The sequence below is a fragment of the Ursus americanus genome, chromosome 34, assembly GCF_024610735.1.
Source record: "Ursus americanus isolate L20-20 chromosome 34, mUrsAme1.1.p, whole genome shotgun sequence".
NCBI classification, from domain to species: Eukaryota; Metazoa; Chordata; class Mammalia; order Carnivora; family Ursidae; genus Ursus; species Ursus americanus.
Window position 1 is genome coordinate 2362935 of NC_142160.1, and position 27975 is coordinate 2390909.

Consider the following 27975-nt stretch of genomic DNA (forward strand, 5'->3'; position numbering starts at 1 on the left):
GCCCAGTGGAACGTCGTCCCCATTCCTGGGCAAACGCCAAGCCTGCTTTCACCTCCAGTGGGTTTCCTGCTTTGACTCTTGCCAGCCCCTGCCTGCACAGACCCGACGGTCTCCCAGGACCTGCACTCATCCCTGCCCCCCGTGAAGCCTTCCTGCCAGCTCCAGGTGCGCTCCAGCCTCCCCTGGCTGCCAGCAGTTTCCTGGACATGAACCTATTTGTGTGTTTCCAATGGCGCATCATTCCCTGCTCAACAGGATCATACAGTTCTTCTGGAAAATAGTCCTGAACCTCCTTCACAACCTACAATCCCCTCCATGGGGGATTGATGGTGCCTTCAAAACACTCCCCCCCCCTCGGCTTTTTCATAAATTTGGTGCTTTCCTTGGAGGTGGGGGCACTGGGAAGTGTTCGGGACTTAGCTTTCTGTGTGGAAATGTCCTGGTGGAATCCGGCTATTCAATATTTAACTTCATAATGACCACTCACAGCTCTCATTAAAGCCGATTTCTCTTACCGAAACCTTCCCATAATTAGCTTTAAAGAGAATTCGTGGGTCTGCTAATCATGCTTCCCGTTTATGGAACAGCCTGTGAGGACTCTGGCTGGGCCACGCAGACATGCCTGTTCATGGAAAGAATAATTATCGAGCAATTTTCTAATAGAAAAGAGTCCAAAATGTGCCTCTTTGGAGTCACATTCTTAATAGCCAAGTGCACGTAAATAGGCCCCAGGTCACCCCCCCCCCCGACCAGTCCCCTCTACTCTGTCCTATTCCCTGCTGCCCCTCAGCTGCCTCTCTCCCTCCGTCTCTGCCACTGTCTGCCTACCTGAGGCTCTGTCCTCAGGGGGCTCTTGGGAACAGCTGGTGGATCACCTTCCCCACAGTTTCTGGCCTCATCGCACATGGAAATCTAAGGAGTGACTTCCCCCTTAAGGAGTGACTTCTTTGAGAGCAGGGATCATTTGATTTCTCTTGGGTTCTCAGGGGCCCCGTGATAGGCACCTGCTAGGGATCAAAGTGATGAATACGAGGCAAACTGGGAGCCTGGGGCCCTTACGGGGAGATCCTTAGCTCGCAGAGCTTTATTAGAATAAAGGCCAAGAACAGGTGGAAAGAAGGGCCCCGACGGGGAGAATGTAAGCGAAGGCCAGAGGTGCAGCTGGTCTGGGGGAACCAGCTGTTTCCTGTGGCCAGTGTTGGGGCTCAGGGGACAAGACACGGTGCTAGACCATGAGCGTCTGTGTCTCCTGCCGGGGAACTGGACAGACTTCTGTCTGCAAAGGCCAGCAGAGAGCGTTCAAACAGGAAGCTGAGACACATATGTTACAAAGATAAATGATTCACCACATCAACAGAAAAAGGTGAAAAATACCTATTTATCTCACTAGATGTTAAAAAGTCCTTGAAAAAATTGAGCAACTATTTCAGATTTTTTTTTTTAAACTAGGGTTATAGGAAGTATTTCATCACATGGGTTCCACCCGTCCTCATGCTGGAAGGCACAGGCTGGGCACATCTGCAGGCTGCGGTCCCAGCCCTGGGGTAGGGGTACAGCGGGTGAAACAACACGGGCACAGCATGGTTTGTGGGGTTTTTACCTCAACTGAAAATCAGTACCCTGTGAGGCCCACCCACTCAGAAAGGAGGCCACCCCCATGCTCAGTGCCCCCACCATAAAGACACTCCTTATCCACCGCACACTAGAGCTCTTCTATGCTAAAATTCAAATTTTTCTTTTTGTTCTTTACTCAGGACATATGCACGACTGGCCATTTCTTTCCATGTCATCTGAAACCATCTCATTTCTGAATTAAATAATTCTATTTGACTTCATTGGTCCTTGACAATTTTCATTTAACAGGCTGGGTTCTCACCATACTTCCTCTGAGCCCGCCAAACATCCCAGGCAGCAGTGCCATGCGGTCTGGCCCCAACCCTGAGCAACACAGCCCAGACACCACGGAGCAGGCCACTCTCTGCCGGCCCTGGGGCAATGGGAGCAGGAACTGCCCCACCATGATACCCGCCATGACACCTGCTGCCCAGCCACCACCTCCAGAGCCGGGCCACTCTGCGGGGCCACGTCCCTGCGCCGAGGCACCACATTCAAGCGAGGAGCTGCGGGCTTCGCACACCCTTCAGGACGAGCCTATTGGCTGGAAAGCCAGCCTTGTATGTAGGTTTACACATTCACTGCCCACATTCTCCCTTACCATTACTTTGTTTAAATAACATGTATCGTGCATTCCTCACCAATAAGACAAAATCAAAGATAAAACACGGTGGGGAAGTAGAGAAGAAAGAAGTCTACGCTTTGCAGGATTAAAGTGTGATCAATAGCTTACCTTTCCCAGAATGATTTTCTCTTAAACATGAATACGGAAAAATGAATGAGATAATCAGGTATTTCTGGACATATGACATTTAGTATTTTCTAACAAGAAAGAAAATCACCCCTGTTCAAAGTCATCACAAGTTGTCTACCTGCGGTGTGTGTGCGTGCATGTGTGTGTGGTGTGTATGTGCCTGTATGTGCACATGCACTTGTGTGTGTGCATGTGTGTATCTGTGTGTGTGGTGCATAGTGCCACGTATTTAACACACTGGCTGTACTGTGTCACATAAAAAGAGAGATGATACACTCTCCAGAATAAACTAGTAATTTTGTCTATCAATCTCAAAAGAATTTCTTAAACTTTTTCAAACCATTAATATTTACATGTAAGCCACCCATATTATGAGATTTTTCAAAAAACATTTTTTGATCAACTTTGAAAGTTCTACTCCACATCAAAGAACAATTTTGTTCATCTAGAACTAAAACAAAATCCAACCAATCCCACCATGATAAGGTCTCACGGCTATACTTGACATAAGCGTGTGATGGCCTTTGCTCATGGTGTCACAGGAATACAGCACTAAGACACAGAAGAGTAAAGGTATTTTTAACAACACTGAGGCAAGTGGAAAAAAAGAATTTAGAATAAATTTTAGAGTAAGTGCGTTTATAAAGACCATCTATAAAGAGCAATAGAACATTTATAAATAAAACAAATAATTTATACCCCCCAAATATCATCAGATTCACAAATGGGAGAAACAGAATAATTTTTTAAAAAGTTCTTGTAAAAACAAGTCTTCGTTCCAAAAGAAAAACAGTTCAGCGTATCAGGAGAAGAGTCCATGGCTCTCTGATTGTTAGAAACTCCTACAAATAACCCCTAACCAAGACTGGGGTAAGAGCAGATGGCTATCTGCAGACGTCCGAAGGGGCCACCACGGTATTTAGCATCAGGTCACTGTTCCTGTCTGTTTTGAGAGTGACCAGTGAGCACCCGAGGTCACCGCTCCTCACTTGGCTCCCAATTCTTGCCGTGGGCACTGGGGTGGGCCCTAAATGTAGTCACCTCCTTGCCGGTTTTCAGTCAGTGGTACAATGTGCTCTAAGGCGGAGCTCTTCTTCTGGGGACCCTGGAGCCAGTGGTGTGCCCCAGGGCAGTCCCCACTGTACTGCCACCCATCAGGTGGGGTCAGGGCCGAATCTCAAGGCCATGCTGACCTTCAGATGGCCCTCCTACCTTGGCCAGTAACCTGTCCATGTCTGTCTCTCTTTCCTAAGCTGTTCACTCTGCAGGCCTGGTGTGGAGCACCCCAAAATCGCCCTTGGAACCAGCCGAAGACCAGCAGCAGCCCCCACAGACACTCGAGTGTAGTCGCCTTGGACTTTGAGGCAAAAGAATTTCAAGGTGGGCAGCAGTGTAAATAACATTTCTATTTGCCTTCCAGGTCCAAATATGGTTTTGAGATTGGAGAATTGTCATGAGAATTTTCATCGTTCTATTTGGTTGTGTTACAAAAAGAGAAAACCGAGGGTCAGGCCTCCCTAGTGAGTAAGGGCCAGGAAGGGCTGCGTAGGGAGAGATGGGAAGCGGGCTACAGGACCAGGCTCCCAGAAATCCCCGATGTGGAGAAATGCCAGAAACAAGGAAACATAAGGAGACCCCCTGGTTGGTCTTAAATGTCAGAGATGAGATATTTTCATGATAGTTACAAACTGACCACTGAAAGTAACCAGAGGAGACGTGATCATGGTGTTATCAGTGATGACCTCAAGAAGACTTAAGCTCTCTAGTCAGTTTTCTATAAAAGTCTGGCCCTAAAAGCCCACAGTGGCAAACCATTCGGGACCCCGCTCACTCTAGAGAGCTTTTTTCTTTCCTTTCTGTTCTCACCTTCACTTAATAAACTTTCACTTCGCTTAACCCGTTAGTGTCCGCAAGATTCATCCTTCGACTCTGTGAGACAAGAACCCTGCACCCCACAACACTAGGAGGGTACAAAACTCCCACCATTGAAGCCTCCTGACATCCATCCAGCCCTGGAGTCTGCATCGGGGGGAGCTCAGGACCCTGGCACGGTATCAGCGGCAGACCCGCTGGTGGCACGCAGGACGAGTCAAACCCGCTGAGCTCTGAATTCTCCTGTTGCTCAGGAGCCTTCTCTGTCTCTAAACTTCGTATCCTTCATTAATTAAGATTACAACCTGCTGTTCCAATAGTTTGATGTTTCCTAGGTGAGCAAACCCCACCAGACTCCCGCACTTCAAAGTTTCCACTCCCATGTAAGCAGATGGGAGTTGAAATATTTTTCAATAAAAATCTTGCATACGGCGTCCTCGTAGTGCCATAGCAGGTATCTCTACGAGGGGGAAAGCCTATAATTATACAGCATATGAATTTTCTAAGAAATAGGAAAACACTGGGGGGGGGTTTCCTTAATTTAGAAATAAATTTAAATCCAAGGTAATAATTAGTTCTTTCCCAAACCCTCAGCCTTTAGATTGACAGTTGATGTACAGTCATGTAATAAACATTGCCTCTTTTTCTCTACCAGAGAGAAAAAAGCCAAGATACTGATAAAACTATTCACAGATGAGCAAATAATACCAAGTTAAGAGGTTTTTTTTTTTTTTCAGTTTTGTGATTTTTCCAGAGAATAAGTCTGTGATGTTCAACTCAACACGGGCAATGCAGAAATGTGCACCAACAGAGCACCATGTGATCACAGGAATCAAGCGTGTGCACAAGACATTGTCCTTAACATCTGACCTCCCTTGCTGTGTGCTTCCAAACTTCTCTGGGTAAGCCTGAGCTGATGTTCACGTGACCACGTCTCACGGCACCAAGCATTAACCAGGCACGCTAGGGCCACCATTACTGGAGGCACAATCATGTGACCCCAAACCCAGAGGCTGTGGCAGACTCAGCTTCTGCCCATGTGAGCTCTGCTCTTGCCGGGGTTCACAACCTCACACCAACGGGATGGCCTTGCAGTGCTGACTTGTTTTGCTGTGTTCATCTGAAATCAACTACAACTGACCTTTAGAACTAGATCGTTCTTCAAAAAGCAACAGCAAAGCCCTAAGCCAAGGGAATGGTTTTTTTTTTAAAGGAAAACTTTAAAGGCGAAGTTGGAGAATTCTCCATCCATTTGAAAACTACCTCCTATGTTCGACATGACAAGCATAGAGAGAGAGCTTTGCCAAGGTCTGTCTATTTTAAACGTAGGCTCTTTTTCTGTTTTTTGTTTTTTGGGTGGTTTTTTTTGAGATAGCAATTATATTAGCACACTAGAAGTCATCTACTCCAGTGCCATGGTTTCACCTCAAAGTTGTCAGGGTTTCTTGTTTTTGTTTTTGTTTTCTTTTTGGTTTGGGTCCTGGTTATATAATTTAAAGAAGGACTACAGGAAGAATATTCACATTCCTTTATAATAAACTCAACAGATGTGCATATTTTATGCCGATCTGCATCCCTTCTGTAAAATAAATTAATCCATTTTCAGAAGGTAAGATGAAGATTGAATTAAAAACCAGCCTCAAACAGAGGAGAGGACCCATTTTTAACACTGATGATCACATTCCTTTGTCAGACCTGTTCAGACAGTTAAAGATAATCCAGTTAGCTGCTTCCTTTAATACTTTGGTCCCCAAACTGCCAAGACAGAACATTACACCTGAGGATGTGTCTGCTGAATTTCTACACTGAATCTGTAGCCAATATGTGGAGGCTAGACACCCTGCAGGCTTCTCAGCGTGCTTGACGACACACCGTGGAGATAGTGTGTGCGTCTCATTTCTTTTTAAACCAACAGCCATGCCTTGAAGTGACCTGACAAATAATGCCGCTTCCACCCCCATCCCCCTGTCTGGCGGGTGTCTGCCCAGCCGCAGGGCGCAGGGACAGCTCACTACTGTCCAATAGGCAGGAGGACAGGAGTGTGTGACAGGCCCATGGACGGGAGCTGGGTGCTGGCTCTTTAAACATCATAAAATATGTGTATAAGGGAGGAATTTTATGGACTACATTGGGCATGATTGTACAATTCTTTGTGTTGGAGGAAAAACCTCCTTTCCAGCCAGTAGCTCCAGGCCCCGTGCTCAGCCCCTTTTAGCCTATTTAAATGGAAGGCTACAGCCCCAGGGAAAAACAGTCCCAAATTCTCCATTGCTGCTGTGAACCAAAACCCTTAGGTATTATAGGAAAGGCAGACACCAGAGAAAACCTTGCTGGGTAGGAAAGTACAACCGGCTTACATAAAGCAGCACTGCTTTTGGCCTGCACTGCTAGGAGCTGCAGGAACCGAACCACCCACCCTGCCTCTTGGGGCAGACATAGCAGAAGTAGTGACACCACCTGCGTTTCTCAAGGCAGGGCTGTCGGGTCCTTCCAAGTGTGTTCACTGTATCGGCCTGATGCCCACTTCCCAGGGACAGGGGCCCATGCCCAGAGGGCCACTGGCCGGACACATGTGGCCAGGGGAGTGAAGGCAAGGAGAAAGCAGGCCAGAGTGAGGTCACCCATGGCAAAGCTTCTCCCCACGGGTGCGCAGCGGGCGCGTTGGCAGAACCCTGTCCCCATGGCCCCGCGAGCTGGCCAAGAAGGAGCGCGCGCCTCCCGGCCTCCGCGGCGACCCACCCTGAGGCCCGCGCCTGCACCCACCTTGACGACGTAGGTGACTCCGGCCCCCAGCACCTGGTCGCTGGCGTGCGGGGCGCGCGGCGGCGGCTGGTCGCCGGGCCGGCCCTTCCTGGCGGCGCGCATGGCCGGGGCGACGGGGCCGGGGGGCGCGCTGCCGTCCGGGGCGGCCAGGCTGGGCGCGCTGCAGCTGCCCGAGAGCCGCGCGCCCGCCCGTGCCCTGGCCGCCGAACGCCCGCGGAGGCCCGAGCTGGAGAGTTTCAGGTGGGACACCTTGTGGAGCAGGTGGCCCAGGCTGCCCGGCCCATCGTCGGGCGCCCTGCGCAGCGCGTCTCCGGACACCAGGTAGGGTGCCGCCGCCGGGGCCGCGCGCGCCGCCGAGACCTTGCCGCCGCCGCTCACCGACAGGTTGTGCAGAAGGTCGTCGACCGATGTCACCGAGTCATTCCTGAAGCGGTTGTACTTGGTGCGTGGAAGCATGCCCCTCCGTGGGCTGGCCGCATCCGCCCGAGCGCTGCAGGGGCGAGCGCGGCCCGGCGGGACGCGGCGGCCGGGACAGCGGGGGACAGCGGCGCCGCCTCCCCGCTAGCGGCCCGCGCCGCCGCGGCCGCGCAGCCCCGGCCCCGCGCTTGGCTGCGGAGGGCGGCACGCTCGCGCCGCTCCAGGCATCGCTTCCGAAGGGGAGCGCCCAGCGGCTTGGGCTGCGCACAGCGAGAGCGTGACTCACTCCAGAGGAGACCCTTCTCAACAAAGGCCCGGGGAGCACAGCAAATCACTTCCTGTAGCGCGCACACACACACGAAAGAAAGAAAGAAAAAGAAAGAAAGAAAAAAGAAAAAAAATACGTACACCCACTGACAGCACACTAGAGCCAATCAATTCTCAAATTGCCTTTTCTACCTTCCCAGAGATTTCCTTCCAACCTTTGGCTGCTCGCCTCCCCATCCCCCCGACTCAGCATCTGTGCCAGAGGTCAGTCCAGTCCCTTCGGACGGTCAGATGAACTTTCTGAAACCCCTCCTTCTGTGCTAGGGCTTCCTGTCCCCCGCTCAGCCCTCCGTGGGAACCCCTAAGTGTCTGACAGCCATGCGTTAAAATGTGACGAAGGCTTTTTAAGAATAAGATCTTCAGCGGCTCCTCGTGAATTCTGATTTGGAAAGCAGCAGAAATTGGTAAATAGCCAAAAAAAGAAAAAAAGAAGAAAAAAGAAAAAGAACAGAAAAGAAAAGAATATTTACTCCCAGATAAACATAAAATACTAATTTTCTGGGTTTTTCTTTTTTCTTTTCAAGTCAACAGAGCAGCCATGACAAGTGTCTTTGTGGCAATGCAGTTCCTTCAAAAAAAAAGAAAGAAAGAAAGAAAGAAAGAAAAGAAAGAAAGAAAGAAAGAAAGAAAGAAAGAAAGAAAGAGAAAGAGAAAGAAAAGAGCTGCACAAAGCCAGTGAGGATGTGTTCCCTGCTACGGACAACAGCCTTTCTCAGTTGAGGTTAGGTTGAAAACCTACTTCCAAAAAAGAAGAGGACTTCTCTGAGGAATGGCAGCCGGCTCCAGGAATCCATTCCAAAAAGGGGGCTGGGCTTGAAGCTTTATCCCAAATGAATGTGCTCAAGGTCTGGAAAAATGCCTACCAAATGCTACAAATACATTTCAATGTCCCTTCTGTTGCTGCTTTGCAACCCTGCATTAAGGAAGAAAAAAAATGCAGCTGCTCTGGTTACACAGCAAATCCGTCTCAGGAGTCAGACTCGTCTGCAAGGGACAGGCGCAGGCCTCCTTCCTCTCAGCGAGGAGAATGGGGCGTTGGCGTCCCCCAGAAGGTCGGTGGAGGCTCAAACCCGCTGAGCCCTGGCACCGCGGGCTCTGCCGGTCTGGGCCGGGCATGGAGATAACCCACCTGACACAGAGAAACCTCCCTGTGCAAATTGCCAGGCAATTCTGTGCAAGCAAATTAATTTACCTCTAGCACCCTGCCTTCTCACACCCACGACTAGGCATGTGCCACAGGAAGCACCAAGCCCCGCAGAGCTTTATGGACCAGGTGCCCGGAGGGCGGCTCCTGGCCCGCAGGTGAGGCCGGCCGCTGGGATGCGGGAGCGCAGGGCCGAGGCAGCTCCCTTCCCTGGGCGCAGGCACTCATTCTCGCCCTTCCCCTTGCTCGCTTAGCAACAGCAAGCGCACACCCCATCGACGATGGTGATGGTGAGCGGAACCCCCCCTAAATCTGAAGCAAAAACGCCCTATCATTCCCAAACCCCGCTCTTCATTAGAAGCAGACAAAAACAGCAAAATGTGAATGAGAGGCTGTTTGTGTGAATGGAAGGGCTAGCAGCGAGCCAGCGATTCTGTGAATGAAGCCGGGCCCTGCAAGCCAGTGCCAGGCAATCCCCTGGCTCCAGCGGCCTCAGCCAATGAGCAGCCGCCCCGATGACTCATTGAAGAACGCTTGCTCAATAGTGGAAGATTCCATTTCAATCAAAGGCGGGATCTTTATTCCAACGGCAGTGTGGGAAAAAAAAAGCTAGCCTGATTACAAAATGCATGGAGGAAGGCACCACTGTCATGGAGAGCGGAAAAACGAGTTTTGCAAGAAAATTGAAGAACCGTTGGTCAGCTCCCAGTGTGAACAGGACAGCCTCTGTTGGAGGTGAGCTGTGCCCCAAAACTTTCATTCAGAGGTTCATTTACAAGCAAGAAGCAACCATGAATGTGCCATTCGGTTCAGCATTTATCATGAATGTACAGCAAACACACATTCAAACCCTAGGCATTTAGCCCTTGATTCTTTTTGTGAAAGGATCATCGAACATGCGTGCACGTTCTGAATCTCCAAGGAGGAAAAAAAAAAAAACCCAAAGCTCCACGGTTAACCCTTTAGCCAACAGGGGATTTTTTATTCCTTTTATTATGATGAGCCAAGAGGAGGGAAATTGGCCATTTTAAAATATCATAGTAATATAAATGTACTGCATGTGAGAAGCTCTGTAATCAAAGAGGGTAATTAATATTCCAGGGACGCAATGGAACAGTAAGACCTCACTTTCCGGGAAGATGATGGGGGGGGGGCATGGAGACAGAAGCTGTAAGCCCAGCAGCCCATGCCCTCCCTCCCAGGCCATGCCGGAGGCCCTCACCCAGGGCCAGTCCTGCCTAGTTGAGGCACTATCAGCCTGTAAAGGTGTAGAGATCGATGACCGATGAAATTTTCATAGTCTGGCAGCACAGAAGGAAAGCAAAGAAAGGAAACCACTATAAAATCAGCCTTCAGACTCAAGAATGCCTGGGGTCATCAACAGTAACTTTTCCAGAATGTTGTGGTTTCCAGAATACTGTGGTTTCTCTTTCTAAATCTATTAACTTAAAAGTGTATTGGTTTCCTATTGGTGTAATCCCAAGATCAGTGGTTTAAAATGACCTAACAGTGTTATCTGCCCATGCTGTAGGCAGAAGTCCAGCATGGATCACCTGGGGATAGAGTCCAGGGTGGACATCCAGAGCAGGTAAGGGAGAGAGGGAGGAACTGGGGAGCTGATCATCGGGGTTGAGTAGGAGACAGATTAAGGAAGAGATGTGGGTAAACAGACGCTTCCAGAGACGGGGTTGAGGGAGTCCAAAGGAGGTGATGTACCAGGGATTCCTTCCCTTTACGTTCCTATCTCACTAAGGGTTCTTACCATTCCCACTTTTGGGGCTGATGGAGGACAATGGAATCTCTGGAGCCAGTGGAATTCCAGCTGGAACTTGGAGGAGGGGCTGCCAGGGAGAGCTGATGGGAAGGCAGTGATGGGAGGGAACGGGGACGAAAAGCTCCCCTCTCTGTCTTCCACTCTCCCATCTCCTGTAGGTACCCTCTCTTGGCCAAACCCAGGCGAAGCCAGAGGCGCAGGAGCCTGGCAATGGCAAGCTGGGCAGGGCAAGAGGAGCTGAATCCAAGATAAATCCCTCTGTGGCTGTGGTAAGAAGCCGGAAGAGCTTTATGCCTGATTTGGATGTTACACCTGATTTTCTCTACAATATGAAAGTGAGGTTTGTATTTAAAAAGTAAGAAGGGCCCATTTCCCTAAGGAATTTGACTTGAAGGGGAGCAGAGGATTCCGCCAACCATGAGGAAGAGGATGGTGTTGCTGCAGGCAGTATGTGTCCCCCGTGACTCTGCACTGTCCCTCAGGGCAAGAGGACTGGTTTTCTCTGATAGTGTGCATCTGCTCCGTAGGAGCTGGATGAGTGCAGACTCGTCCAAGGATGCAAGTGAGGGAGGGAGGGCAAGAGGAAGGCAGGCTAACAGGGTTGGGCAGGAGGCTGGAAGGAGGAAGGACAGAGATGGAAATGTCCACCAAAGGAGGAGCAAATGCAGGCCCAGTGGTCTTGGGCCTGGGAGGCAGCAGCCTGCATTCTTGGGGATGGAAACAGAAGGTCCCTGGTGGTGCCCCTGAGGCATAGTGGGGAGAGGAAGAAGCCACACCAGAGGGCAGGGGAGGGGGTAGGGCTCAGCTTCAGTAAAGCCAGAGGTTGGGGTCATCCTTTGAGGAGGCTGGAAACGGAAGGGAGTTTATTGCTGATGACAAGGTGGGAAAGGGTGGATAGCCCAACACTAGAGAAAGAGAGAATGAGTGCACATGATGCTCAGATGGGAAGAAACGCAAGCCACACCTAGAACTAGTAGAACTGTTGGGTGGCAGAGCTGGGGTAGGGTCCATGAGGCAGCAGATGTGCTCTCTGCAGGGACCCTCAGGTGCAGGCCCTGCACCTGCTGGGTGTAGGAATGTCTGTGGTAGGAGACTCTAGAACAGGTCACTCGAGGGTGGAAACCTGGTGCCCAAACAGTTGAACCCAACAGTTCAGCACTATGGACAGTTCCCCCGAGCCTGGACCCAGGACCCAGGCTGTTGTCTGCGTGGTGGCGGGCTCCAGTGAAAGCTCTCAGGGCGTCAGCGCCTCTCCACATGTGCTGTCTCTTCACTTTTAAGACCCAAATGTTGTCCCTCCATCCAGGCTGCTCCAGCCACCCACACCCGTGTGAACAATGGGGTGAGGGCCACTCAGCCTGCATCCTCAGTGGCCACCACTCCGATGGTCCTTCCCAGCAGGCCTTCGACCGAAAGCCCTTTATGTAGGTCCGTCCAATCCTGATGACACTATCCTGTAGATCCTACTACTGCCCCATATGACAGGTGAGGACCCTGAAGCCGGGAGAGGTTGAGTTGACTTTACAGGGTGACCCAGCTAGCGGGAGGCCGAGCAGGGAGGCCAGTCTGACCCAACCACCCCACAAACACAATCCCACAACAAGGTAGGGGGATCCTCATTCCAGCCCTGCCACTGCTCAGTCCTCTCTGTGGAAGGAGCACAAGAACATAACTACCACCTCCATGCTCTGTTGCCATGGTGACCAGGCAGCAAACCACAAGTCCATGCAGGGCTAGCATGAGGTGTTTTTATTATTGCCAAGCTAAGAATGGCAGGTCACCATCTACTGCACACACAGCGAGGGGAAGAATCAAACTTCTCCTTTGGTGGGAAAGCCATGTAAGTGCTGGCCCAGGTGCGGAAGATGGACCAGGAAGAGGGAGGCTTCAGAGCATGCTGAAAACAGACCCAGCAAAAAGCAAACCAGTTTTCACTTCAAAGAAAGGTGTCTGGGGGGCGAGCTTCGGGGAAAGGGGAAGAGAGCACGCTGCCAGGACCGGCACTGGAAGGGATGGCTGGGATGCCACCGCAGGCTGGAGAGAGTTGCTTGATTAAAATATGTGAGAGGGGCGCCTGGGTAGCGCAGTCGTTAAGCGTCTGCCTTCGGCTCAGGGCATGATCCCGGAGTTCCGGATCTAGTCCCACATGGGGCTCCTCCACTGGGAGCCTGCTTCTTCCTCTCCCACTCCCCTGCTGTGTTCCCTGTCTCACTGGCTGTCTCTCTGTCACATAAATAAATAAAATCTTTAAAAAAATAAAATAAAATAAAATAAAATAAAATAAATAAAATAAAATAAAATAAAATAAAATAAGTGAGAGCCTTACTTCACTTGTAGAATAAATTGTAGCTTTTCCTGAAGAATTAATTCCTTCAGAAAAATTTCAGTGGATTCTGTATTCCCATCAATTCCTTGACCATATGCATGTGAAGTTTTACATGGAAGTCATTTCGTGCTCATGTTTCCTCAAAATAATGTATTTTTATTTTTATTTTTTTTTAAAGATTTTATTTATTTATTCAACAGAGAGAGAGACAGCCAGCGAGAGAGGGAACACAAGCAGGGGGAGTGGGAGAGGAAGAAGCAGGCTCATAGCAGAGGAGCCTGATGTGGGGCTCGGTCCCATAATGCCGGGATCACGCCCTAAGCCGAAGGCAGACGCTTAACCGCTGTGCCACCCAGGCGCCCCATATTTTTATTTTTTTAAAGATTATATTTATTCATTTATTTAAGAGAGAGAGAGAGATAGCAAAAGTGGGGTTAGGTGCAGAGGGAGAGGGAGAGGCAGACTCCCTGCTGAGCAGGGAGCCTGACGCGGAACTCGATCCCAGGACCCTGAGATCATGGCCTGAGCCAAAGGCAGATGAGCCACCCAGGCGCCCAAAAGAATGTATTTTTAGAGACATCTCATTTTATTGTATGATCTCCACAAATGTGTTTCATGGCTGAATAATGTTCCATGGAGTTGAGAAGATGTAATTCCCTCAGGCTCCCCCATCCATGGACTCTGGTTGTTTCTAGTTTACAAATGTTGTGAACAGTGCCACGATGGGAGCCTTTGGGCCTCCAGCTCCTTTTGTCTCCCTGAATTATTTCCCAATAGAAATCACAAGGGAATCCAGACTTCCGAGCTCTTGACTGGTACTGCCAAGTGGCTTCCTGGGGATCCCCGATGGGTTTTCACTGCCAGCCACGGTCAGTAGGAGCACACCAGGTTCACAGCAGCTTCACCAGCATTGGGTTTTGATACTTTGCAAATGGCTCTTTGAGGATCTGGGTCTAGAGTGGTGGAGAGCGTGCCAGACTTTTGCTTTCAGTCTTACTGGTTGGGTCCACACCAAAAGTGGTGAGATTTGCCCAGACCTTGATGGGGGTGGTCTGCCTGTGGACCCAAGCCTGAGCAGAACTTGGCCCATGCCTCTCCCTCAGAGGATCCACTTGGAACCTCAGACTCCTCCTTCAGGGCTCACATGCTCGTTTTGGCTATTTTTAACTTAGATTTTTTTCTGCCAGACTTTGTGTGGGTCTCACTCTACTAGTCAAATGTTTACCATCTTAACCATTTTAAAAAATATTTTAGCATATATAAAATTATGTATGATATTAGTTACATTATGTTATGTAATTATTTACATATTATCTACTATATTATGCACTGTGATTTACACATAGTTATATATACTATTATACTTATATAACCTTTATTGGTATAATATTGATATATATTAATTATAAGTACTGTTTCTTTCATATGGATATGTGTTGATTTATACATAGATATGTAGCCTACATTTGTATAATGTTTATATATGTTAATTATATGTATTATTGCTCTTTCACATGGATGCATTATGTCTTGTGATTTGTACATAATTAGATATACTGACAACTCATACAACCTGGTTGTATTAGTGCAGTATTCATGCATATGAATTCTATGTATTTTCCTTCATGTGCAGACTCAGTGACAACAGAGGGACATAGATATGAAGACAGCTAGAACCCCAAAATGGACTCCATTGTCTCAAGGCTGAGAAGCAAAGCCACCAGCGGCCCCACCAGTCCTTCCAGGGGTCTCAGACTCAAGGATCCTATGGCGGACTTGTCACCACGCAGACGGCTGCTGTCACCACCCGGAGTTTCTGCTCCAAAGAGCGAGGAGTGGCCCCCGGGGGACATCAGTGCTGCCCTGTCAGGACAGCGCTGCATCACGGGAAGGGACCGACGAGGGAGTGCAGGCCCCTGGGAACATCTAGTTGGGTTCCAGCACAACAGATGCGCCACGGAGATGTCATGGAGGCGGCCAGGTGGGTGTGAGTCTGGACGGTATGGAAAGGTTTGGGAAGAATGAATGAATGTGAGTCAGGACGGTTCGATGTCATTAAAGCCATGACACTGAAGCGGTCAACAAGGGGATGAGATGCTAAGGAAGGAAAGTGGGTGTTCTGCGGGGTGTGTGGTGGCTGCTGGCTCTACGGTGACCAGACAGAGCTGTGTGAGGCAGTGCCATGGAGGGGCAGCCGTCCTCCATGGAGCGCGGCCTTGGGCTGCTCCTTGGGCAGCTGGGTGAGAGGGTGCTGGAGCCGTCACCCAGTGACCTGTGTCTACAACTCACTTTGCACAGCCTCCAGTGAGAGACGGGTGTGTCTGCCTGTCATGGGCTTATAGACGGGTCTTTTATTTATGCTCAGACTCATTCAGTCCCTTAGAAGTCGTTTTTATGTGAGACATGAAAGGCAGCTTGCGAAAACCCTGGCTGCACGGATCGCGGAGAAATGCCAACTCATTGGCAAGCTTAGTGCAGCCAAGAAGGAGCACGCGGTGGCTGAGATGTCTCTAGGGAATGCCCGACTAGGGAAAGGGCCACTCAACAGACCCAGCCTTGCAGACGCTTGCGGAAAGGTGGTGAAGGCCAACTCGATGCTGGAGGAACTAACTTCTGTGGTTCAAGAACTGAACGAAGAGAGAGCCCAACACCACGGCTGGTGTTGTGGAGATGGTGACAGCAAAGCTGCTGGAAGAGGTCCTGAGAACCGCCACACCCCAAGGAGCTTTTCCCAGCCTGCCTGGAGGCCAGGAGCCAAGCCCTGCTGGTGCCTTCCCCCGGAGCACTGCTGTTCCCTCCCCTCCACTCGGGCTCCCAGCTGCCCGGCTGCCTTGGCGACCCCACACCCACCTGACCATCACTGAGGCCAGTGGGTGCAGGGGAGCCCCTCCCTGCACTGGCGTTCCTCGAGCTCCACATGTTGGGCTCGGCAGTGAGCTCCTTCGTGGATCACTTCTCCAAATCTAAAGAATATTAGACTTCCCAGGACACACCAAGAAATGGGAGACTTTGTTTATATTCACAGAATGTTTGGATTCTCTCCTATTAGCAGTGAGAGAAATGTACTTAAGAGACTAATCGTTTACTGAATTTGAGTCATTAAAACACATTTCTCAAAGCAGTTTTGGTAAATATTATTTATATATTAATCTTACAAGTGAACCATTTACATTTTGTTCTCTGTATAAATATTGCATTATAATTTGAAAATATACACAGTTTATCGATAAAGACGTTTAGCTGGCAATAGCGATGTTTTCTTTAGAGTGGAATTCCCAACAGTCATGAGCCACTAGTCAAAGCAACTTTTTGCCTGAGTGTGTATCATTGAAAAAGAAAATATAATTGATCTCTTTGGAGATGGAGTTAAGTGGTACGCTCAGAAAGAAATTTTTATCATTTAATATTTATACTCTAATACAACAATAGCTAATTTTTTAAAATAAATTTGAGACATTACAGAGAGATTGTTTGCTTTTCCTGCAAGAATGTCTCAGTAAGGTTCTCTGGCCTAGAAGAAAACCAGGTGGACAATTTTGGGAAACCTGCACACTGCTGCCTCTCTGCCCTCTCTCCCTCACCAGCTGATACTCCCTTGGAAAGCCAGGGCAGAAACTTTTCCAATACAATTAAGCCTGAGCCCTACAGTTAGTCTCATCATTATCATCAAGATCTTAGGGTAAAGATCTGAGCCACCATAGAGTCTAAGAAGCCCCAACAACTTTTCCTTGTGCAAGATTGTCCTGGAATCTGGGTCCTCGCAGACCCTGGGGCTGGGGGTCAGGGGTGGAGCCTGGAAGCCTGACAAGAACCGGGACAGAGATGCTGGGGGCAGGGGCTGAACATGTGCCTGCTACTGGTCATGGGTCAGGGACGGGAGGCCACCTCCCTTCCAGGCCCAAGACCTCAGGGTGGGAGCCAACAGCAGGGCCCAGGGAGTAGGGATCAGCAGAGGGGAGGTCACAACTCTGCAACCCCCACAGCAAGAGTGGAGCGTTTCTGGCAAGGACAGGACTCTGTTCCAGGCTCAAGGGCAGGGGGGCACTTCTCTCAGAGCTCTCCATCTCGGTACCAGGCCAGGAGCTGGTGGGGAGCAAGAGAAGGGGGTCTGCTCAACTTCATCATGGAAACGATCCATCCACGAGGCAGGGGCAAGCCACAAGCCCCTCTCAGGCCTTGAGGAGAGATGTGCCTGAAGGAGAGCTCAGCGGGAGGCCCACGGGAGGGGAAAGGAAAGGCAGGCTATTGGGGGGTGGGTACTTGTAACATGAAGTGAGATCGAAACAAACAGGAAAAACAACTTGGAGGAGAAGACTCTGCAGAGAGAAGAAAACATTACCCAAAAAAACTATTACAAGTTCCCTCCAAGGGATAATGTTTGCATCCGTGAAACAAGACAAGATACCAAGACAGGAAGGAGGGACGGCGTGGAGGGGACCCTCATTGCTGCTGAAGTGTAGGAAGTCGGAAGGGTGGGGGGCTGCTGTGTCTCCCAACGTGCCTTCCAGAGCTTCTGCCCACTGGTTTGTAGATCGAGTGTCATAATCACAAAAAGTGTATGCTCCCTGCAGCCTCTGATTTTGAGAGTTTTGTAACTTCATGGTCCTGCCAAGAGGACCTGGCTGCAAAACAGGCCTCCAGTGGTGGAAGCGAATGGCCATGTGATGAAATTTCCTGTGACTGTCAGTCTGCATGGTGAGTTCCCACCAGGGCCGGTGGCTGGTTTCAGGGCACTCAGTACCAAGCAGTTCTGCCAGTGACCGTCTTGGTTCATCGTGGGACCACTGCTGCGGCAGCCTGCATGGTGCCTGTCCGTCCTCAAGGCCCATCCATTGTCATTTGCTGAAGCAGGAGGGCACGCAGCACACTTGCGTAGAAATGTAATCAGGCACGAAGGCAAGCCGCTGCAGCCGAAGCTTGCTGGTCTCCTACGTGGTTACCGCAGGTTACGCGCCCACCCAGCAAGCCCCCTCCTCGGAATCCAACCCAGAGAAATGAAGCTATGCATTCACAGATGTTCACAGCATCATGATTCCTAACAGCCAAACAGTGGCTATCTACCAAAGGAAAGGATCTGCAATTTTAGCAAAAGAGAGAATTTTTGCCAGTTTTCAAAATGGGACCTACTGTACATTGAGTTTCCTCCGAAGAGTTTTGCCCGTGACATTAAGTTTTGCAGTGAAAGATCTCAGGGCACTTGTCAGCACCAAAGGAGAGTCCTGGGCAGTGACCCTGAGTCTCATCTAGAGGGGTGCTAGAGCCCACGAACACGGAACGACATTCACAAAGGTGTACAGTTGAGAGAAGTGTTCTCTCCAAAATTAGTGAACACTGGTGCCTAATACCAATCTACTATGACCTACTATACAGTCAATTTTAAGAATCTGTTTAAAAAACTAAATCATTTTTGTGGAAACATCTCAGAATTACTTCGAACTGCTTCTGTTTGTCTTTCTTCATGGATTTCATGAAACCAGCAAAGCGTCCAGTTTTAGAGAAGGTGGTGAGGCCTCCCCAACGGGCCGAGGGTACATCCTCAGAGCAGGGCCCTTCGGCTCCTCGCCCCTCATCCCTGCCGCCCCCCCCAGGAAGCACAGTTCCCAGCGGAAGTGAGAGCTGGTCCCATGAGTGAGGCCACACTGCTGATTGGTTCTCTGCTCCAACTGCCCAGTAGGGTAATGCACACCCATTAAGACAGCCATTATCAACAAAATATATTTAAAAAGGAAAATTACAAGGCTGGTGGGGATGTGGAGAAGTTGGAACCCTCATGTGTTGCTGGGGAGACATAAGTAGGTGGTTCCTCAAAAAATTAAGCAAAATTTACTATTATGGTCCCACACTTGCCCTTCTGGTGTGTGCCCCCAAAGCACTGAGAGCGGGGACTGGAACAGATGTTTGCACGCCCATGTTCACAGCAGTGTTATTCTCTCCAGCCAGACGGTAGAAGCAGCCCACGTGTGCATCAGTGGAGGAACAGATAAAGGGAATGAGGTCTATCCATACAATGGAATGTTACTCAGCCTTAAAAAGGAAGGACGTTCTCACACCTGCTACAACAGGGACGAACCTTGAGGACGTTCTGCTAAGTGAGGTAAGCCCATCACAAAATGGCAAATATTCTCTGCTTCCACCTATATGTGGTCCCTAGAGGAGTCACATTCCCGGAGACAGGGAGTAGAATGTGGGTGCCCGGGGCTGGGGTGAGAAGAGACTGGGGACTTCATTTCAATGGGCTGGAGGTCATGTTTGGGATGATAAAAACGTTGTGCACGTGGATGGTGCCGATGGATACACGACACTGGATATACTTCCTGCCACTTTAATGGTACACTGAAAAATGGTGGAAAGGACAGATTTTGTGTTGTGTATGTTTTATCACAATAAAACAGCACGTACTTTCATTCCTCTCTTGCCTCGTTGCTGGCTGGCACAGGGCAAGAATAGAAGTGGCCTGCACTGCTGTGTCTGGGGCATAGGGTGGCTTCAGTGATTTTCTCCTACAGAATGTCCACAGCAGTGCAACCCACTTCCAACATTTCTTCAAAGGCAGAGGAACCCAAGCTCTTATTAGTGTGCTGACAGTTCATCACTACCTGATTTGTGGGGCTCTCTTCCAGGCCATGGTTTCTAGATTGGGGTCTCCTTGCTTTGTGTTCTGAGGTCTGTCCTCTGACGACAGAGCCCATAGAAGCTCCCAGAAGCCAGTGGACATGGCACCCTCAGCCTCCGGCGTGCCTACTGCTCAGGACCCACCACCATTTCACCGTGCTGAGGTTAATGCCATGAACAAAACCCCACACCCAGGATGCCTGGATGAGGGATGATCTCAACCTGATTGTATTTTCTGCACAGAGTATGAATGACTCCATCATTACAGGGAGTTACCTTGTTACAAGCTTGACTCACTACTGTCTTCACATAGTTTATTGCTTCTAAGGCCCTCTGCCTTAGAAAAATCTGGGCATTTGTCCATCAAAATAGATGACAACTGCAAGTCAATAAACGAGCATGGAGATGCGTCAGGGCTCCTGGTTCAGTGCCGACCCGGACGTGGCAGAGCAGGGAACCCGCCCTGGCCAACTGAGCCCAGCTCAGCCTGCAACCTCTTCCCTGGGAGCAGGGGCCCTGCAAAATAGCCCTCAGAAGTTGATATGACAGCCAGCATCGATTTTAAAATAGTGTTTCCATAGTGAACGCTCTAATTAATTTCTCCATGGAATACCATCTCCCTCCAGTTAAGAATTAACCTCTCTGTATGTCAAGTAACCTGCATGGTTTTGTGCTTTGGGTTTTCTTCTCAGCTGAAGAACTTAGCATTTTTTGCTTTGTGGGTTGAATGCATGTCTCCTAAATGCTGTCCTGACCACAATCACTAAACTGAAAAACAACCCAAACGCCTAAAAATAAAGACTTCAAGGAAGGATGCCAAACCTTGATGATGAGTCTCTCTCAGAGGCGAGATTTCTGGGGAATCTATTTGTTACTGTGCTTTTCTATAATTTTTTCCGTATAATTTCTAACAGTTCTATCAGGAACATAGATCTATTTTTCACCAGAATAAAAGGCTACTTTTTAAAATAAAAGTCAGGTCCTCACTACAAAGGACCGTTGAGAACGATTTACTAGTTCTGATTCAGAGAAGCACATAATCTATTCTAAATAGAAACAAAATCTCTCATAGCAGCCCTAGAAATTTCCCAAAAGAGCAGATATGCAGAAGGCTCAGTACTGGTTACAGTGCCGATACGATCTGACCCAAATAAATGATAATTCATTATAAATAATATTGAACAAAAGCGTGAATGGCACATAATCATTCAGTGAACACAAAATCAGGTCAAATCTGTAATGACCCTGTTATGGAAACGGGTTGCATACACGAGCCCCTCCATGGCATTTTTCACATCTGGACAAATATTTAAATGCATATGAAATTCTGTATCCTAAAACAAATGATTGACCACCAAATGCCTCCCAAACATGGCTTTTTAAAAAATGCAGTATTATTAAGATTTAAAATAGCAAGCATTTGAGCTAGCGATGGAGCTGAAGTCTTTGGATGCAAGACTTGTCACAAACATGCTTTGAAAAGGAAAATGAAAAAAAAGTCATGGTGCATTCATTTCTTAAACACACTGAGAACTACTGTAATTATTTCAATGAGAAATTCCTGCAAACTCCTCCAGCTCCTGCTTGCTCCCTCTCAGCGAGTTACAATGTGTTTCCATGGCAACCCAGTTGCTAAGGGGGACCCGTGAGCATCAGCGAGTTATCTGCACTTTGAGATGCTGTTAGCCTGAGCGGTGGGGCTGGCTGAAATATTGAGATTTAATTTAGGGCCATTTCCCTTCTATCCTCACAATGAATTCAGCAGAAACTATTAGAGGCCGTCCCCAGGGGAGGGAGAAGGGTAGATTCTTGCTAGGGTCGCCTCTGAGCTTCTACGCCGTCTGGCTCACATTGGCCTTCCTTTTCACCATCCTCCTGGACTTAAACCCCAGAATTTTAAGGAAAAACAATAATAGCAATTACCAACATTACCAAATGCCACATGAGACTGGTTTTGTTGAATGTTTATAAATGCCAGATATAAACCAAACATAAGTTGTAGGAAATAAACATCATTTTGAATCAATAATCTGAAAGATTTTAAACATTAAATATTTAGAAAGCCCCAAATGAAGCAAATCAAAATATTTTTGAAGTTTCCTTTTCAATGTGTGCGAAATCATATTCTGGCAGATTGTAACATTTCATCAGAATCCTGATCGGAATCCAGAATCTTCCATCAAGCCAATTTTGATTGAATGTTTTATTTGTGGGGGATAAGTTTTATTGTTGTAAGTGATAATTCCTGAAAGTGGTCCAGGTTTCTTGATTCCCTTTTCTTTAGCTCCTGAGCTCTGCATGCGGAAGGAGGACTTTTCTGATGGCACCAAGGTGGCTGTCCTTGGCTAAGAACCTTGTGCAGCACAGGGCCCAGCCTAACTGGAAGAGCCAGGAGCTGGTCCAGGCTGCCTGGCACCCACCGTTTGGAATGGCCATGCTGAAGCCCAGCCTCTAACTCCCCACTGTGATAACGTAGCTCCAGCTGTAACACTCAACGCCAGCCAGTCGCACCCCAACTGGGCCTGGAAGCCCAGGACAGGTGGCCATGCTGGTTGGGGCAAGCCCGGGTGGCTGGGGAAGTGCCAGCAGTGGTGTGAGTAGTGGGTCTCCTGAGGTCCCATAGGAACCCCCCCTTTCCAGCCACTTCAGGAACTCTCAGCACGGACATGGGCGTTCATCTCTCATTGGAGGCCAGTGGGACCGGGACCCGGTGAGAGCTAATCCCACTTGCAGACAGGGTCCCTCGCTGTGTTCTCCCATGGCGGAGAGGGGAGAGCAGGCTCTGGTGTCTCTTTTCCCATCATGGTCCCAGCCTCGTGACCTCTTACCTTAACCACCCCACAAAGGTCCCCTCCAGACACCCAGCCCGCTGGGGGTGGGTCTGGGGACATAGCATTCAGCCCACATCAGGACCACGCCTACACCCTCCACACATGGCAGGGAAAGCAGGGTTTGGAGAAGAGTGGCTCTGGCCCTCAGGGTGACAACCATCCCAGTCCGCGGGAAAGCTGCTGTCCCGGGACGCTCCACTCATCCTGGGGGCTGGTGACATGTGCCTGCTGAGCTGAGAATCTGAGGGAGCCACCTCCCTGGTCAGCCTGCTCCGTGCTCCCCCTGAGCCCCGGGTCCTCTGTTCCGCTCAGACGTCACCTCAGGACGCACATCCAACCTGATAAACATGCTTCACGGAGGAAGAGAACCAGGGACGCGTGACACTGAACAGCCTGTTTCCCTTCTAATTCATGGCCCTTCCACATGTGAAAGGAAAAGATTTCCAGTTCCCTATTTTACAGCTGAGGACACCCGGCTCAGCGTGGCCGAGGACCCATCCACACGTGAGCTGCCGTGTGCGGGGCAGACGCGGGACCCCAGCCTCCAGCTCCAGTGGGCGCTCGGAGAGAGGCAAGTGGTGTTGGCATTAGTCAGCCGGTCAAGACACACTGGTCATTCTACAGTTTCTAGTTCATGATTCTGTTTTCAAACTTCCTTTTATTTTACTTAAACGTATTAATCGTAGTTACTCTGTATCCTGTGTCTTAAAATTCCAATATTGGAAGACTTCAGGGACCTCTTTCTGTCAACTATTGCTGCTGGTGGTTCCCACCAAGACAGCTTCTTTCTTTGGCTAAGTGAACTCTGAGGACTGCCCCCCTTCTTTCCCTAACTTCAAGTAGGAGAGTGTTCTGAGGTTCAGGATAGAGTTTAGGTTTCTCCAGAGAGGATGTGAGTTTATCCCCACAAGTTGCCTGGGAGCGCAGTCAGTTAGAGACCTAGTCAAAAATAAATTCCAGGCATTTCGGGTCATCCCAGTGGGACTTCAAGCTGAACGTCTATGCGAACACTGCCTTGTGGTTCAGATGTTTGGGGAGGCTTTTTCCTCGTCTAAGGGAATGCAGGCCATTCTCTTTGTATTCGCCAAGTGCTAGGGAAGGTTTATTCCCACGCCGCCCCTGCACCGATGGAGCAGACTTTCAGGATCCCAGCTCCACGTGGGAGGCTCTCTTATTAGCCCTTACACCTGGTCCAGCAAACGCCCTCAAGAAGAGAGTGAGGCCCAGTAACCAGCTTCCCTGTTTGGAGTCCTCATTTCAACTCCTTCTTGTCCTTACAATTCCTTACTTTGTGTTATCAGAGTTCTACAGAAAAACAGAACCAAGGGGTATACATATACAGTATATATACAGAAGTACAACATGTCTAGCTACGTGGTTACATAGAAACACACTGTAAGGAGTGGGCTCATGCAATCATGGGGACTGGCGAGTCTGAAGTCTATAGGGAATGCTGGAAACTCAGAGAGGAGTTGACACTGCAGTCCTGAAGCAGACTTCTTCTTTTGCAGGAAATAGGTTTCTGCTCTTAAGGCCATCAACTGATTGGATGAGGCCCACCCATGTCATCAAAGGTAATGTCCATTACTCACAGTCAACCAACTATAAATGTTAATCATATCTGCAAAATACCTTCACAACAGCATCTAAAGTAGGGGTTGACCAAACATCTGTGCACCATAGCCTCATTGGGCTGAGGTAAAATTAACCACGCTTTGTTTCCAGATCGTTGATTAATCTAAGAATGTTTTATTATTCATCATTACTTTTAGCTGTTTTCACTAAGAGAAAGGAAGGCTTTCTGGTCTACCATATTGTCAGCGCAGTCCATCTTATTCTTTACACCAGGAGTTGACAGCTATAGCTCTCAGGCCGAAATCAGCTCGCCATCTGTTTTTGTATATGCATAAGCTAAAAATGCTGCTGCTGCTGTTGTTCTTTAATAAATGTTACATTTTAAAACAGTTTTTAATTTACAAAAGAAATTGCAAAGGCAAGGCAGAGTCCCCATACACCCCACGCCCACTCTTGTAATTAATATCTCACATTAGCATAGCATATTTATCACAATTAATGAACCTATATTGCTACTTTATTAACCAAAGTCCACACTTTATTCAGATTTCCTCAGTTTTTCCCTAATGTCCTTTTTCTGCCCCAGGATCCCAGCCAGGCTGCTGCGTTCTGTTTAGTCATCATGACTCCTTGGGCTCCTCTTGATGTCACAGAACGGTTTTCACATTTTTAAATGATTAGGGGGAAAAATCAAAAGAAGAACACCATTTCATGACACATAAAGATTAAATTCAAATGTCACTGTCCATAAATACAGTTTTATTGGAACGCAGCCATGCCCCCTTGCTGATGTGTTGCTACGGCGGCTTTCCCACGGTGGGCAGAGCAAGTAGCTACAAGTCTGTGGGGCCTGCGACACCCGCAATACTCGCTTTCCGGCCCCTCATACAGAAAGCTGGCTGAGATCCGCTCTATAGGAAGCAAATGTGGTAGACAGTTTTGGGACACAATTCAGTGCTGCCCTCTAAGCAGGCAGTGGCCCTCTTGCTGTTAGCTAGCGATCAGAGCTGTTGTGTGGCTAGCTAGTCAGCCGGGCTGCTGTTAAGAGCAGTATAGGGCTCGCACGAAAGTTTTATTGTGTGTTTAGTCTGCTAATGGAATCACTTACGAGCAACCCAGCAGAGAACCCCACCCCTCTGGCCCAATGGTTGTGTTTTATACCATCGTATTCATCAGGCGTTGCTCAGTTATATGTGACCGAAACCCAATTCATAAAAACTTTTTTAAAAAGCGGAGGAATGTGTTGGTTCGTGTAACTGGGAAGTCCTCAGTAGGTGGGGTGTTTCCGGCATCGGGTGAGGCTGGACGGAGGAGTTCAAATGATAGCACTATTCCCTCTCTCTCTCTCTCTCTCTCTCTCAACCTGCTGTTCTTGGCCTTATTCTGGGGCAGACTCTCTCCATGTGGAAGTAAGATGTCCCTCCCCTTTGGCTTCTAACTCAAGGGGTCCTTTCAACCATCTTCTCCAGAAAGAATAAGGGGTTTTCCCAGTTCACCTCCAGAGAAGATGATGATTGGTCTGGTCTGAGTGATGGCCAGACTCGGAGCCAATCCCTGTGGCCAGAGGGTGGGCACTCTGCCCAGGTGAGCCAGTGCCACACTAACCCCATGGATGGATGGATGGTTACAGAATGGCAAGAGGGCGTTCCCCACAAAAGTGACACTGGGCGTTCTACTCTTCCAGCGCTCTCTCGGACGTCACCTCCATAAGGACAAGTCCACATTCTCACACTAGCTGGACATTCCTAACAGGTTCCTGGGAACTTACTGTGGTAGGCTCTCGTATTTCAGCAGAAAATGGACTCTTTCTTCATGTATCCAAAAAATGGCTGTATAATGGGCAGAAATGTTTCAGATGTGACTAACGGGCTCATCTACTTTGTCCCTCATCTTTGAGGATGCAAATCTTTCTAAAATATATAAAGGGGCAAACCGTCTTCTGTAACAGTACTGGGAGCACACTATAACCCCCCCCCCCGCCGGTGCCTCCAGCTGCCGCCCCCTCTTCCTCCCTTGTGATCCTCGCAGCCGGGGACCCTCTCAGTTACCAGCTGGACTTCTCTGCATGTTGAATCCACAGGCGCAAAAGGAAGACCAACGGGCTGCCCCTACAGCACAGAACACAGAAGATAGTTTAGACATGTTACTTCTCTCTTCTCTGGGTCACCTCTGTCCAGAGGCGGGAGGAGCCCTGGTCCCACTGCTGGTTGGCTGGGCGGTCGTGTGCAGGTGACCTGCCCAGGTGGATTCCACAGCCATAATGAGGACGTAGTCCCACCTTGCTGGGGGACCTTGGGTCTCAAGGGGACATGAACGCAATGTGAGTGAACAGACTCCCAGCCTGTCCCCCCTCGCTTCCGTGCAAGGAACACCAGACAAGTGAGCCAAGATGGTTTCCAGAACTCCCAGCCAGCCACTAACACCTACAGGTGTGCACCAGGGAGACCCCTACTTCCCTGTCCTGTCTCCCCAAGTCTTCCTGCATCATCCCCTTCGAGGGGCTTGGGTCTTCTCCTTCTCCTTGGGTCTTCTTCATCTGTTTGGAGTTTATCAAATCCTAAGACTCTTAGTATCGGGGGTCTGTTGCCAGGGAGACTTCCCGGATGCCTGCTCAACCCAGCCCACTTGGCTCTGGCTCTCATCATCCCTGAGGTCCCGAAAGCCGACCTTCCCTCCTCCTCAACGCCGCTCACCTCTGCTTCTCTCTGAAGCCTGCTGACCTGAGGGCCTTTCTCTGGGTCTGAGAAGGAGTCCTTTCTGAGTTAACTTTTGGACTATCTTCCCCTCTGTCAACACAGTGAGTCCCCTTCTGATATATTCCCCTGGCTGGATGGGCTCAAAATCTCTCACAGGGTATGAGTCCAATTAAGTTACTTCCCTGCCTTTTTAACCAATGAACGTTACTGAAATCTGACCCCTCAACACACAGGCTATTACTGTAAAAGTCAAAAACTGCTTATAATAGAAGGAAAGGTTAAAAATAAGAGAGCTCCAAGAGTGTGTATGCACTTCCTGGCTCTTTTTCTTCAAGAGAGAAAAACCTTTCCAGTAATCAGAGTGTGAAAGCTAGGGAGCGCCAGCTTCCAGAACCAACTTCCAGGCTCCAGGCGCCAAACCGACCTTCCCTCTGGCCCATCTTGAGCCTAGGGGTCAGCTGGGGAAGCCATTCAGAGAAATCTACTCTTCTTAAAGGTTGTTTTTCCAGGGGAAAAAAACCCACCTCATTAAATGGAAACATATGGTGGATGTATTACTGAAATTTATCACCCAGCTTTTAAAAGTGTCCATTTCCGACTTCCGGTTTGGGAACAAGATGACACAGATGCATTTTCCCCTGCTCTTCCCCTCTAAATGCAATAGAACTCTGGAAACAGTGTAAAGGATGCTGGTGGAAGGACCGACAGCCAGGGCGAAGGGAGCAGCAGAGTGTGATTCCAGGGCAAGAGCAAGGACTGCACGCGGAGCGCCGTGCATCAGCTTTTCTCTCCCACGTGTGTCAGGCGGGGCGCTCGGGGCCGTCAGTGGGACCACAGCAAAAACAAGGAAAGCCCACTCTGTGGCCAGCAGGAAAGGACAGCCCAACAGAGGCCAGTGGGGCCCCCGACGGGGACCTGCACAAGGATGGCCCGCAACCCCATGAAATGTCCTGTGTCAGCAACAACGGGGGCTTCCGATGGAAGGAACAGGGCAACAGCAGCAGGCTGGGACCTTCAGATACGAAAAAGGAGCAACAGAACAGCTAAAAATAGAGCTGTGCGTAACAGGCCATGGTTCACCTCACGAGTTTCTGTACGTGTATGTTGCACTGAAGCAGAATACCGTCTGATGTGGGGCTCCGTGCGTGTGGGGGGAACAGTCAGGACAAGTATTCTCAGAGCCTGGGGAGGGTGAGCAGCACCTGTCAGGCCCCCCGGAGCAGTCCCCACCACCTCAGTCCCACTAGCAGGCCCTTCCATTCTCATCTCC

The 27975-nt window shown here is 49.3% G+C and overlaps 1 protein-coding gene and 1 long non-coding RNA gene across 3 annotated transcripts in view; one reads left to right on the forward strand and one right to left on the reverse strand.

The window, feature by feature from the left end:
* SHC3 (SHC adaptor protein 3) overlaps positions 1 to 7569 on the reverse strand; it is a 105369-nt gene extending 97800 nt beyond the window's left edge. Inside the window, exon 1 of one of the 2 annotated variants that reach the window (XM_045772554.2) lies at positions 7004 to 7569. In XM_045772554.2, the coding sequence (XP_045628510.1) occupies positions 7004 to 7459 (456 nt within the window). In that variant the 5' untranslated portion in view covers positions 7460 to 7569. The remainder of the gene's footprint in view (positions 1 to 7003) is intronic. The other variant, XM_045772556.2, reaches the window with a different exon arrangement.
* Positions 7570 to 14628: 7059 nt separating this feature from the next.
* LOC123776480 (uncharacterized) lies at positions 14629 to 22995 on the forward strand. Its single transcript, XR_006775368.2, has 3 exons — positions 14629 to 14972; positions 18928 to 19085; positions 21888 to 22995. It is a non-coding gene; the product is annotated as an uncharacterized LOC123776480 (long non-coding RNA).
* Positions 22996 to 27975: the final 4980 nt, after the last annotated feature.